The sequence below is a fragment of the Lissotriton helveticus genome, chromosome 1_1 (assembly GCF_964261635.1).
Source record: "Lissotriton helveticus chromosome 1_1, aLisHel1.1, whole genome shotgun sequence".
In the NCBI taxonomy this organism is placed as follows: domain Eukaryota; kingdom Metazoa; phylum Chordata; class Amphibia; order Caudata; family Salamandridae; genus Lissotriton; species Lissotriton helveticus.
In genome coordinates, this window is record NC_136057.1 from 907,568,003 (window position 1) to 907,582,356 (window position 14,354).

A 14,354-nucleotide genomic window follows, 5' to 3' on the forward strand; every position below is an offset into this window, starting at 1 on the left:
CATCTCGGCATTGAAGCCCAGAGGAACTGGTCTATTGTCCTATTCATAGATATATCTAAATATCAGGATCTTTTACCTATTGCTTATGCTGCAGAAATGTAAAATACGACAGATCCTGACTATTCCTTTCGCATTATTTCTATGTACCATGTCTTTCTAATTTTTCACGACCAAAATTGCTTCATTTTACTTGCCCTTTATTTATTTTTAGAATAGTAGCCTTTATCCGAGAACCTACCAATCTAAGTGACTGTTATGAGGCTAGTTCCACATATTTAAAAAAACTTTATTTGTGAAGATGTCAGCATTCAAATACGGGCCTCCAACCATGTAGGCCGGCCACGGGGCAGACGGGAAACGCATAAGGTAAGGAGACATTACACTGTAGTATAGAAGTAAGTAAAGGACGAGCCATTTAATTGAAAAACTAAACGCGACTAACGGTTGCAGGACCAGTGAAGGTTTATTTTATAGTTGGAAATATAACAGGATCAGTTACAATAAAATCGTCCATACGTACACCATGGGCGAGTATCATCAGTCACATTATTTCGGAGCTTTAATAATACAAAAAAATGACAAAGAAAACACATCGATAGGGTTGTCCGCATGTTCAGTCCGTACCCTTCCCCGCCCGCCGTGTGCACAAAGGTCGCATACATATCCTATAACATCAAGGTTTAAGCAACTAGAACGTCATAAGGAATTGCGAGTCCCGCCCATACTGGCGCCATTTTGGTCGAGGCCGGGCGGGTCCAAATGCCTCCAATATCAAGTGGTCGGACCAGAATCCCTTTCGGCAGTTCAAAAGATTCCGTTAATGCCAGCAGAAAGGACAGGCGGCATGAACCGCGACTTAAAAGCGAGGAAGGCAAAATCTTCCCTACCGGGTCACGCTGAGGTCCCACCGGAGCTGATCGAGTTGGCAGTCTACAGTGTCTCTTAGTAATTTGGACAAAAGCTGGCATCAGCACGAGAGCACCACCATCTTGTGGCAACGTCGTGGCCACTCCAGAGAGCGGGACAGCAGGTGTGTCCCTCCACCGATGCGCCGAATCAGCCTCTCCCACGGCACCAGATGTGGACAAGGCGGCGGTCACCCGGGGCAGCGGCATATCCGTGGGGGATAGTCGAGCAACAGCGGCGGTTGCCCCCACCGGAAGCCCGCGGGAGTCGAGGGCCCATGAGCCGGCCGCCATCTTGTGAGTCCCGCAGCAGCCGCCCTTCACCACGGCCACCGGAGTGGGTCCCCCGGCCAGTCAACCGCGGGGGCCCGTTGAGTGGAACGCTAAAGGAAATCTTATTGCTGGAGAGGAACCTCTACCTGGAGCGGGAGGGGGCCGTCCGCGCCACCTCTCCGCGGGCGACCCACGCCATCTCCTGGCGTAGATATACAAAATGGCCGGACCCATGACCCTGAGTTTAAGAGTCTCATGCTCGATCGATTGAGCTAGCCGGGTCAGGCAACAGAAGAGGGTGCGGGGGGTGAGGAGAGCCATCAGCAAGGCATCCCCCCGCACACAACTTGTTGGGCACCACCTCTGGACGTCCTGGGGACGGGCCTCGGCGCGTGGTGTCGCCTCCGGGCTATTTGCACAACGGTCCTCCACCGACGCTACCTCGCCGGCTGATGGCTTTTGTAGACTTTCTATAGCCCAAAGCCTACTAAAAAGTAGCCCAAAGCAGCCCAACATTGTTACAGCGTCAAGCAGGCGGCAAATGCATTTGGGTTTGTTGTTGCAGCCGTTTGCCATGTAAATAGTTGTTTAATAAATAGTTGTATAATAAAACGTTTCAACATGTTACTTTGCTGGAGTGTTGTATATATTTATAATATTTGCATAGGGTTTGTCGTTATTTGGGCGGGGTGGGCGGTGGAGCCGAGCTGTCTTGCGGCCATCATGGCGTCGAGTTCGGCTCTTCTCACTAGTTTCATATTTCTCATGAGGGGTTGTTCCTAATGTTTCTATTTTAGCGAGGTCAAAAAGAGATCCCATCAGTGGCCTACTGATTTCGCTCGATTCCTTTTGTTTTTCCTAACGATTTTTATGTTATAGTTTGCTAGCACGATACAGCGGCTAATCCGTATTTTTATATATATGTCCTTTTTATTAGGGGTGTCCTCCGGGTGGAGCCGGATGATCTACCTCTAATAAACGGTCCGGGCTGAACCAACTACCAACAAACGGGGCAAAGATAGGCATGACCGGTTACAAAGGGGACAAAAGTCTGCACTACCTATCCTTCACTATCCGCAAAGACTAAACAGAGTATTGCGACTCTGTGCTTATTTGTGAATAGAGAATAACCCAAAGAAAACCAATTCCGAACGATCAATGTTCGGTCAAACAATCAATCAAATGAGGGATAAAAATAGGCACGACGGATTACAACAGGGGCAAAAGCCTGCGTTACCTATCCTTCATTATCTGCAAAGACTAAACAGAGTATTGCGACCCTGTGCTTGTTTGCAAATAGAGAATGATCCAAAGAGAACCAATTCCAAAACAGTAAATGCTTGGATAACAATCAATCAAATGGAGAGGGAAGCAGGCACGACGGATTACAACGGGGGCAAAGGCCTGCGTTACCTACCCTTCACTATCTGCAAAGAGAGAATACTCCTATTCTTCCCTGTTTGCAGACAGAGAATCTCTCAGAAACAAAGAAACAATCAAATGAGTAATACTAGTATTTTCAAACAATCAAACAATCAATTCGCAATTCGTCGTGTTACACGACCTTACCCGGACCGCATGGACAGTTTCTCGTCTTCCGCTTCCAGCGCCTGATCGTCCTCTATTCTCCGTAATTGCTGTGGCACTCCTGATGGTTCCCAGTCAGGACCGTAGATCACTCGAGAGAGGTCTGCTCAGAACCGGTGAAGTTCGGATGATCGGCTGCCAGACGAGGGTCTATCGGGCAGGTGCACTTCCCGATCGTTGCAGTTGTTCACTCTGTCGTTGGGACCTCTCCCACTGGATCCACGTGTCACTGATGGGCCCCACGTTTGGGACGCCAATTGTAGAAAAGGTAGGGCCGATGTCGACCAAGAACCTTCAGTGTTTGCCCGGCGTTAGCCGCCTCTCATACCATTCAATATTACCAAACAAAGAGGCAGGCGCTGGAGACGGGAAGGCAGGAAACAGGAGTTTATTCCGACGGAGCAGAACACGTCAACTCAGACAACAAGGTATCTTTTCGAGGTGCTCTAACCGCATCTCTGAGGCCTGGCCTCTTATACACAGGTTTATGGCTTTATTACATACATTGCATCCGTAATGTTTCTTTGAAGGCCAGAAAAGACATCCTCGGAATCCCCGGTCCAGGCCCGCTCCCACACACATCTACAGTAGAGTTCCCACCCCAATCTCAGCATGTGGTGGTTGTCGCGCAGCTGGACATTCCGCTGGGAACGGGAAAGTGGGCGATCGGTCGGGGCTGGAGGTGTGAGGGTATGGATTAACCGCCGCTCCTTTGATGTGAGGCGAGGTCCTACTGTAGGGGGCAATAAACTGCATCTGTCTGGCTAGGTGATGGCCTGGGATCAGGCCGGACAATCGGGCAGGGAGGAAGAGGTTATCAAAAGGGCCTGTTCCATGAATGGGATGAAAGAGCGAGGGGGTTCAGCACGGGATGTGGCTCGGAGACAGGGTCGCGTTAGAGGTGCGTTTATGGCCCAAGCAGGAGAGACCGGGGGCTGTCGGGGCGCGGGGGAATGCTTGCGAGGCTGGGGAGTGAGGGGGAGAGACGCGCAGGCTAATGGCAGTGAACAGAGAGGTTATGACACACAAAATGGCTGCCACCTACGTTCGTGATGGGGCCTAAAAGGGACAGGATGGCGTGGCCACTGTTTCGTGATTTTTCGCTTTACTTTCAACAGTGGCTGTGGTGAACATAAATGAACGCCGCTTATGTATACCTAATTTTAGTCATTTTCCACATATCCCCCCTCCAAATCACAAACAGGTCATCGATAAATCGTAACTAAGTTACCACCTGTGATTGCATAGTTTCTGAGTGTTGAACCAGGAGGACCAGTTCCTCCCACCAGCCCATGTGTAAACACGCGTAGCTGGGGGAGAAACTGGCCCCCATGACAACATCCTGCAACTGCCTGTACATCAAGTTATTGAACATAAAAATATTGTTCTCCAGGCATATTTTCACCATCTCCAGCAACATTTCCCTATGGTCTGGCATATCTCGCAATGCTCTTTCAAGGTAGAAATTAAGAGCATTGAGACCATCTGAGTATACAATGCTGGTATACAGCGAACAGACATCCAATGCAATCAATATGTAATCATTTTGCCATTCAATATTTTTGATTTTGTCAAGAAAGTCACTAGTATCACTGACATACGACGGAAGACCTTTGACCTCTCCCTGTAAGAAGAAATCGACGTATTGGGACATGTGTTCCAAACAGCTATTCCTCGCTGAAATGATGGGACGCCCAGGGGGGTTGGTGAGGTTTTTGTGCAGCTTGGGTAGAAAGTATATTGTCGGTACAACAGGATAGTCATTTCTGAGGAATTTGTACTCCTGATTGGTTATGAGGCCCTTAGATTTCCATTTTGATAGTTTTTTATAGCAGTTTGTGTACATAGTCTTGAGTTCTGTACTCGAAAATCTTGTATAGCAAGTTCTATTGTTAAGCTGTGAAAGGGCTTCTTTCATATACATGTCTCTATGAATTAGCACAATATTACCTCCCTTGTCCGATGCTCGAATTATTACATTACGATTTTTCTGTAATTTGGAGATGAGAGCTTTGTACTCGGCTATTTCCTTGTTGTATTTGTGTCTACCTCTGTGGATTTTCATATTTAGATCCTTTAACTGGTTAGTAACTTGTTCATGAAATAAATCTATTGAATCTTTAAGCATGACCGGAGTGTAAGTGGACTTAGCTCTGAAATTCGTTAAGGGTTTTTTCTGTTGTTTGGCAGGTGCATGCCTGAAATCATCATTCGTTTCTGGTTGAATAACAGTCATACCGCTGTCATGCGATGTGTTAGATCCCCACATTTCGGCTAGTTCTTCCATTAGTGCGTCTGTCGCCAGGGAATTTTGACTGGCATTGATGTTTCTATTGTCTGGCAGCTCCGCTTGCTCATCACCAAATTTATTCATTGTAAAATATTTTTTGACTTTCAATTTTCTTGTGCTTTTATAGACATCCAACCGTGTATTAACATAATTGAACTCCCTTTTTGGACAATAGGTCAGACCTAAGCTGAGTATTTGTTTCTCTTTTTGATTAAGGTCTATTCCGGCGAGGTTTACGATCGTTTTATCAAGATCCATGGGGGTTATTGATTCTTGTTCCATCCCCCTTTCTTTTTGTTCTTGTTTTTCCAGCTTGCTCCTACGTTTGTTTGCTTTCCTTCGCTCTCTTCGTTTGACGTTTTTTGGGCGGCGTGATGCTGTTGCCTTGTCCGAGGGCGCAAGGTCTGTCTTCTGTCCTCGCAAAAAAGGGCTAGCTCCTCATCTAGTGTATTTTTGGGACCCGCTGCCCTTGCCTGTTCATTTTTTTCTTTTTTTTCCTGGTCACTGTCGGGATTAGAACTATCCTCCGATACAGAAGATCCAGTTGCAGCATTTTCCATTCTCAAGGTTACCGGTTTAGTGCCTCCTTGTTTATCTGCTTGCCAGTTTTTCCTCATACTTTCTAGAGAGAGTGAATATCTGTCCCGTTTCATAATCAGTTTTGTCCCTGAAAAATGTATATGTTTTACGATTTTTTATTACATCTTCTTCTTTTTTCAGTCTTATGCACATTTCCTTTCTAAGCTTAATTGCTTCGTCCACATCATTTAGAACCTCGATTTCATCATTTATTTTGTTTATTTCTTCCAGTAGTTCGGCTCTATCCAATTCTGCATGCTTAACTAAAATTACCATGAGAGCGTGGGGTTCGGTTAGTCGTATGTAGGCGCCAATAAAATACGGAGCCCACGCGGGACCCGATTTACGTCTAGGTACATCTTCAATGATCGGGCCTCCCACCATTTACTTTGCTCAGCGCGATATATATATATATCCACAAAGCAAACCTTCATGAAGGGGGACCCCGACCCTGCAGGGCGGCTTCTGCGGACGGGGTTGGAGAGACCCGTTAAAGCACTGCAGTGCACAGAAGAAAGAAGTGCAGAAGCCCAATTCCAGATGTCAACAAAGCATTTTATGTCTCCTGGAGATTGCAGCAAAATGAAGTCCTTACGCATATTGGCACAGATGACTTATTCACGGGTGGGTGGGATTGCGATATCCAGGTGCTTAAATCCGTATTGTCACGTGGCTTGTGACATCCTCCTACCGATACCAGAATGCACCAGTGTTGTTCATTATACTCTGTACTGTGGGGCAAATCGAAATACAGCTTGAATAATGTCACAATACCACATTAAAAAGTTCATGTTTTTCAGTGCAGTTCATTCCTTCCACATTAATAAATAGCCATGTGCAATTCTCAATAATTATATATATTCTAGCAATCCTTATTGCTACCCCTCTATGGCCTATCTCACGCAGAGTCCAGAATTTCCAAAGAGAGGTGAATGCCTCCTTCATCTTCCTTTCTCACTTCTGTCTCCACTAATTCCAAGGTAAATCCAATTTCTGGAACGTAGGCAAGCGGGTCATGACCCCTATTAAATATCCAAAAAGGAAACCTCCATGAAGGGGGCCACCGACCCTGTAGGGAGGCTTCTGCTGACAGGAATGGAGAGACCCGTTAAAGCACTGCAGTGCACAGAAGGAAGAAGTGTAGAAGCCCAATTCAGGATGTCAACAAAGCGTTATTTTTCTCTTAAAGATGGCAGCAAAATGAAGTCCTTTTGCGTTTCGGCACAGATGCCTTGTTCACAGGTGAGTGGGATTGCGATATCCAGGTGCTTAAATTCGTATTTTCACATGGCTTGTGAAATCCTCCTACGGATACCAGAATGCACCAGTGTTGTTCATTATACTCTGTACTGTGGTGCAAATCATAATAACGCTTGAATAACGTCACAATACCACGTTTTTAAGTGCAGTTGATTCCTTTCACATTATTAAATAGTCATGTACAATTCTCAATAATGATATATATTCTAGAAATCCGTATTGCTGCCCCTCTATGGCCTATCTCATGCAGAGAGTCCAGAATTTCCAAAGAGATATGAATGCCTCCCTCATCTCCCTTTCTCATATATATATATATTTCAATCAAAACAATACCCCTTCAGGCTTAGAGTGCCACATGAATTATGCAAAACAGGAAGCAAGGAACTCTGGGTTGTTCCCAGGTTTTGGTGGAGAGCAGCACCTATAAAGGGAGAGGTGTGGCGCCGCGGCCAGGGCGACTGACGCTGGAATCTGGGGACCACGGTTCGATCCCCGGCTCCGGCGGCAGGTTAGCCCAGCACCATGTGACTCTGGGCAATAGCTCGCTTAATCTTCCCGACGGCCCCCAGCGCCTAGAGACCCTTACGGGTGATTGTGCGCTTTACAAATGTGGACTTTATAAAGAGCACCCTACAACACCAGCAATACTCTGAATCTGCTCACCTCAAATGTCTGTTTTTCTGGCAAAGTTTGTAAGAATAGGATTAGCACAGTGCCATCCACGCCCAGCTAGGACGTGACAGGGTTCCCATTTTTACAGCAAAGTCTTTAAGCATAGGATCAGTCAATGCCATCCATGTTGAGCTGGTTGTTGATTCAGGCAGGCAGATGCAGTATAATTTGGATGATAATCAACTGGGATTTCCCATGCACCTGAAGGTGCTGTCTGGCATAAGATGGTGAGGAGAACTTATGAAAGTAGGTGTCCAATCTACCTACTGCATCTTTCAACAAGAGCACTTTTTATTGCTGGATTTTTGTTGATTTTGATTTCGTACTTTTCTTCCATTGGGTTAATGTGTAGAAGTCAGCGTGGGTTGTAACTACCAAGAAATATAAGCGACTCCTCCTTGGTACTGCTTCACCATGCATAAGATGGGGTGAAACCCTAATTGAATCAGTAGGAGGGGGTCTCTCACTGATTCAAAGGCAGGGTCACTGGAATTGTGTGCTATTGCAGCCACAGTGTTTCCACATACTTATGGATTTGCTGTGTTTAGCAAATATTCTGTCATCTGCTGTAAAATCTGCAGATTTCAAGAAAAAACCTGTTTCTAGCCTAGATGGGTCAAAAAGTCTGTTGGTCCACTTTCTATTTCTTATTGTGTATTTGGGTGTTAGCCTGACACTGTGAGGTGAAACCTTTGCCCAGACAGTGTTAACCCATGTAACAAGCATTTACAATGCAACGGTTTCGCCTTTGTAAAAGTTTGAGCTATTGGCATTGTAAATGACAAATTTTGTATTTATTTGTTGGTTTTGAAAGCAGATAAATAAATGGCAGTGATCATGCTAATTGATTTCAAGATCAGAATACCCAATTTTTATTCTGTCCCACTTTGACTTTTAAACTATTAAATTAATCTAATGTGTTACATTAATCTAATGTGTACCGTTACATTAACTGCAATTGCACGGTCAACAAGAGTCCAGCACAAATTCGAGCTATTGAAAACGTGATTGGGGGAGAGACCTTCACATCTGATAGCTATTTTTGTTGCTTTCCAAGTTATCAAATTTCAGATATCCTATAATCACCTTTTAGAGGATTTAAAAAAATAAAACACCACATTTTTTCATAAACGAGATTTGCTAACTATGAATGTGATTTTCCACTGATATGTATTCCAATTGCTTAGAAATCAAATGCTTGCTCACTCACAAGTTGCAAAAACTGGGAATTAAATCTCAACTTGAAACTCTTATCCAGAGCCTCCCGACTGCCATACAAAATATGCTATGTCTCAAATCAGCCCTCTGGGCTGCCATCTCGAACTAGAAAGATAGTTCCAAATGAGGACCATAGTTGCACTAGAATGGTAGATAATCTTCAAATAAACCGGAAGGACATCTTTGAAGCATCACCAACTACAAGGAAAGCGTAGGCTACAAACAAAAATATTACGTCTAGTTAAGTCAAGACACTACGTTTACAGAGCTTCAGAGCTATCCTGGTGCCACGAGACAAGGTATACCTCTAAATGAGCATCTTCATTTATCAGTCCTAAAAACAATGCTTATTGACAACTTCCTTAGTTAATAAAAAGGATAAATTACCACTTTAAAATTTTTATCTGGAGACCAACCGCCCATATAGTCAATGGTAATATTACACCCATTTTAAATAGCAAAAAAATACATCACAGAAATTCAAACAGGTTGGAGACCAAAGCAGACAAAACTAGGCAGGTAGACGGAGCACCTACCTTATCATCGTGCTGCTGACAGTAGTTGGTCCTATCAGAGAAGAGGATGCTGAAGGATGGTGACTGCAGGTGATGGAGGAAGGCCTGAGATAGCTGTGAAACAGGTGTTGCCTGCTGATGGTGGTTGTTGTGAGAAGTGGATGTGGCAGTGGACACAGAGGAGCCAGCCGGGCTGTTGTTTGAAGTTGGTGCCTCATGTCCAACAATGGAAGAAGATGTTTGTGGGAAACGCTCAACGATGAAGTGGTCCTTTGTCAAGCGCACACGCTGGTGGGCTCGCACACAACTTGCACATAGGTTCTCCTGGCAGTCCAGGCATTGGGAGCTTGCTCCTGTCCCTTCATCACACGAGCTGCAGCGTGTACCAGTAGGGCTGGGACCTGGAGTTCGTCGAAGCAGTGATCCACCGCCACCACGATGATGGTGCTGGCGGCCACTGCTTCCATTCGTTCCACTGCGGCCGTTATTTTGCTGCTCCTCAACAGCATCCAAGAGGCTGCTGAGATGTAGGAAGGCGGTGCTGTCCATGGCAGGCTCTGGACAGTCACAGGCAGGGCAGTGGAGGAGCTCACCAGGGCTACGCTGGCCCTCTAAGCACTGCCGACAGAAGGCGTGAAGGCAGGGTAGTACGTGTAGAGACCGGCGCCAGACAGGGAGAAAGCAGGTACCAGAAGATGACGAGCAGGATGATGATGATGAGCCTGATGAGGTTGGGGCAGAGGATCCGCTACATAACTCTTTGCACTGATGGCACAGCTGGAAGTCTGACTCTGGGAAAGCAGCCATGTATGTGAATATGACAATCTGCACTGTATGTAGGGATAACTCCTGGATATATGTAAAAAATACCAGCTGACCTGAGTTGGGTAGGTATATTTAACAGTCACTGTCCGGAGGAGGTGCAACTAAGGCCACTGGGTTACTGAAACATCAAACTTCATTAAAGGTAGGTGCAACTTAGAGCCCAGTTATCTAATGATGGGTTACAATGAATGGATATGAGAAGGACAAGAGTGGTGCAAGTAAGCCCTGTGATGTATAGGGAGGACCCAGTAAAATGCCATCCAGTCCAGTGGGGAAAGCCTGCACGGGGTTGGCTCACGCGGGCGGCTTCTAAGCGCCAGGGGTGGCCCCGCGCTCCTCTTCAGTGCTCCCCGTGCACGCCATTTCTCATTCGCAAGAGCCGCGTAAAAGGGCAAAAAACCACAACAAACCCCTAAAATAAAATAAAAACTCAGGTCCCGTTTAAAAAGTCCCGACCAATAAATCCTGGAGCGCGTGTGGGCTTTGAGCAGCGGAGGGGTCCGAACCATTAACAGCTGGAATCGTGTTCCGTGCCGTGGGGAGCTGCACGAAGCGGGCATAGGCGCCCCCCGGCCAAGTGGCCCGCGGGTTGCTCCCCGCGCCATGTCTACCACCATTCTGCACATAAGCGGCCTACACCTCGGCATAACTTATGCCTATCGGTACTAACGAGGTCGGGGGGAGGAGAGGAGGGGGGGCGGGAGTCTACCGGAGGAGGCCGTCCCGATAAAGGCGCCTACGACACCCTTCCCCCTATATATAACACCGCAAGACCTGTAGGTACTGGAGCGCCCATGGGCCTACCTATGTTCCTAAATAAATGCACTAGAAGAAAATTGGGTATTGTGCCAGGGCCGTACCCGAAACTAATAACCCAGCTCCCTGCTCAGCGGTGGCTCTGGCCGTTATGCCACCATGGTCCGCAAGGCCTCTGGCCCGCCCGCACATCAACTGAACCTGCAGCCCCCGCCGGGCGCACATGCTGGGGGAGAGGGAGTGGTTGAAGAGTGCATTCGAACGTCCCCAAGCCGATCGTGTCTGACCTAGGGCCGCTCCCGACCCCATCCTGGAAAGGTGGCATAACACCGCAAAGACGACCGGCACTGCACTACTCTAACGCCATTTTAGATCCCGGTCGCCCACAGCATGGCAGCAAGCCACTGCGCTTGGGCCTCCGGCGATATACTAGCCCTAAAATATCTAGTTATACGGTTGTGGGCACACGTGTACAGACTACGGGATTCGAACATTTCACCCTACGTCTACAGCCTCTGAAGCTGCCTTGGTCGACTGAGCCATCGTGCGCACGCCTGGCGGGAAGGGGGACACGGACAGCGGGAGGGGGTGCTGGAAGGGGGACACGGACAGCGGGAGGGGGGGAGCACTCACCTGGACTTCTTGCGGTGGCGGTCGGCCTGGAGAAATGAAAAAAAAACCTTGGAAGAAAAAAAAAATAAACCACCGCCCACCGCCGCAATGACGTGCTAAAAGGGGCTGGATGAGAAAAAATCGCCGGAACGCCCACGAGTCGCCTCGCAGAATGACGGACGCCTCTCTCTTCCAATGGCTAGCCTCCATTTACGGAGCTAGCCAATGGAAGACAGAGGCGGAACTAAGGCCACACTGTTTCTAACATAAGATTTCGCCTGCGCGAAAGGCTGCGCAGTGCGCAGCTTTCGACAGGCGAAACCTAAAAATTACAATAACAAAAAAAGTAATACTATAACAAAATGTGCTGCACTGTCCGCACATTTCCTTTTCTTGCTGCTTAATTTAGCCAACTATATCACATTATTTGGTCCTCCCCTGCCCCATAATTCCAGTGGCCCTGATCAAAGGTAACATTGGGATTGTGAGCCTTTGTATTATAACGTATTACTTATACCCACATATAATTACATATTTGCTAGTGATAGCACTTGTTGGTAATGTTTGAACAGGCCTGTAGAAAATTAAACAGGGGCTCGTTTTGGCACCGTGTGGCACAACATAAAGCGTTTTTCATTGCTGCTGAAATAATAATAAAATTTGCACAACAAATTACCAATGTAGCTACCAATTTCTAACACAAATTCAAATCTGTTGAAATTATACAACCAATACCACTGACAAAGGCCATAACAAAACTGTTTACCTCACATGGCCCATAAAATCCTACCTACTTAGGCCCAGATGCATGAAAGGAAAATCTGGTCGCAAAGGGGCAGATTCCCAGAATCTGCCCCTTTGCGACCGGTATTTTTGCATTTGGGGTGCATCATCCCAAATGCAAAAATCGCAATTTAAGGAATCTCTAAATTGAGATTCCTTAAATTGCGATTGCATTTAAGGAATCCCAAATTGAGATTCCTTAAATGCAATGCAACAAAGTAAAAAAAATTGCGATTTCGCTAATAGGGGGAGAAAATTACCATGAAGTTGAACTTCATGGTAATTTGCAAAAACTTTGAAAAATTCACTTTTGTGCATTTTTCAAAGTTTCATGTTGTGCCCACACATGCCCTTAGGGCATGTGTGTGCGCAACATATGTGCACAGATTAATTTCAGGGGTGTAACAGGGTGTCCTTTGGACACCCCTGCACCCTTGAAATTGCTTTCTCAATTTGCGATTCGCTAATTGCTAATCGCAAATTGAGAATGTCTTCCCATTCATTCCTATGGGCCTCTTGGCCCATAAGAATGAATCGGGAGGTATTCCTTAATTGCGACTCGCAATTTGCGAGTCGCAATTAAGGAATATTAAGAAATCGCAATTTTTTTAGCGATTTCTTCATGCATAGCATTTTGCTATTCCTTATTAGCGAATCCTTATTTTTCGCTAATAAGGAATCGCAAAATGGATGCTTGATGCATCTGGGGGTTAGAGTTTTAAAATAACTTGTTTGAGTAATTAGGAAAATTAGACGGCATAACCAATAAGTCAATTGATAAAAATAACGAGTGAAAATATATCAATTTATATTGTAGACTATTAGCTTACCTGGGTTCCAGGTGCCTTTCCTCTGTTTGGAGCACTGGTTGTTTTTGACCGGCCTGAGCTAATCCCTCTGCAATAAAACTGAAAACAGACACAACAAATCTTGAGTCAAAATGTGCTCAACAGATGTGTGTATGAAAATCTGTCATGGTAAAAGTAGCACGCCCTACCTGATCTGCAGCATCATTCTGAGGTGTGCAGGAGGCTGCTGGTGATCGGCAAATTGACTCCCTTTTACACCAGACACAGCCGCTGAGGACACACTCCAGGCAACTGTAAGGAGAAAAGCAATATTTGTATTACTTTGATGCTAAGAGGTTAAACAGGAAGGGCAACTGCTAAGAAACAAGATACAATACTAAAGAAGATGTGAAGGAACAGCCATAGAATAAAAAAGTGGCTGAGAGAGAAAAAACTCAAGATAGACTGATGTGGAGCTAAATGTAGCCACAATGAGACATCTTTCAAGCAATGTAAAATATCAAAGAATAGAAAAGGAAACAACTAAGAAGCAATGCTAGACAATAACACAAGAGAGACACTACCCATGATTCTACATGGTAAAAGATTAACTGCACAGGGGGAGAGTGAATAAAGGAAAGACATGGTGGTCAGTTTAGGCAGATGGAGTAAATGGAGTGCCGCTATCAAGGCTAAAATGACAAATAACACTAAATAATATTGAATGGAAAATAGCTGTGCACTTCTTGCTAATTTAGGAAACATCTCTGTTTGTTAGAAAAAAGATTCTGTGTTTTTTTATATAATCATTTAGTTAAAACTTAACTTATAAGGTTTGTCTGATTTAGCTTTTGGGTAAAATGTACCAATTCTTTTTTTGCGCCTTTGAGTTTTTGAGCAGGCCAATCATTTGCCATAACAACACAGTCCTGGCACTCTTTCGAATGATTTGCAAACTAAAGGGTACAGAACAAAGTGATGGAGAACCATTGATGACAGTCTTATGAATTTAGTTTTTAAAACAGAAATAAGTAGCCTTTCTTCCACCCAAGAGTTAAAGGAGGTCATTTAGAAGGATGTGTCTCCACTGTCCTTGTGGCAGACCATTTGCCGAATCAAAGACCCCCACTGTGGGGAGAGAGGGCAGATTTTCAACAAAAAGTTAATCAGGAACGTAACTGCAGTTTCCTGCCTCGTAACATACTGGTCTCAGTCAGAAACTTCACCCTAAATGAGACAGAGAAAATGCAGGTGTGGTAGAGCAGTAGAAACAGGTAGGGAATTTTTTATC

At 45.6% G+C, this 14,354-nt stretch overlaps 1 protein-coding gene across 1 annotated transcript in view; it reads right to left on the bottom strand.

The window, feature by feature from the left end:
- The window catches only part of PLXNC1 (plexin C1), a 510,673-nt gene that overhangs the window by 225,713 nt on the left and 270,606 nt on the right, over window positions 1-14,354 (bottom strand). The window contains exons 8-9 of the mRNA XM_078676006.1: window positions 13,273-13,375; window positions 13,106-13,183 (exon numbers count right to left, since the gene is read on the bottom strand). Coding sequence (XP_078532132.1) covers window positions 13,106-13,183; window positions 13,273-13,375 — 181 coding nt within the window. The remainder of the gene's footprint in view (window positions 1-13,105; window positions 13,184-13,272; window positions 13,376-14,354) is intronic.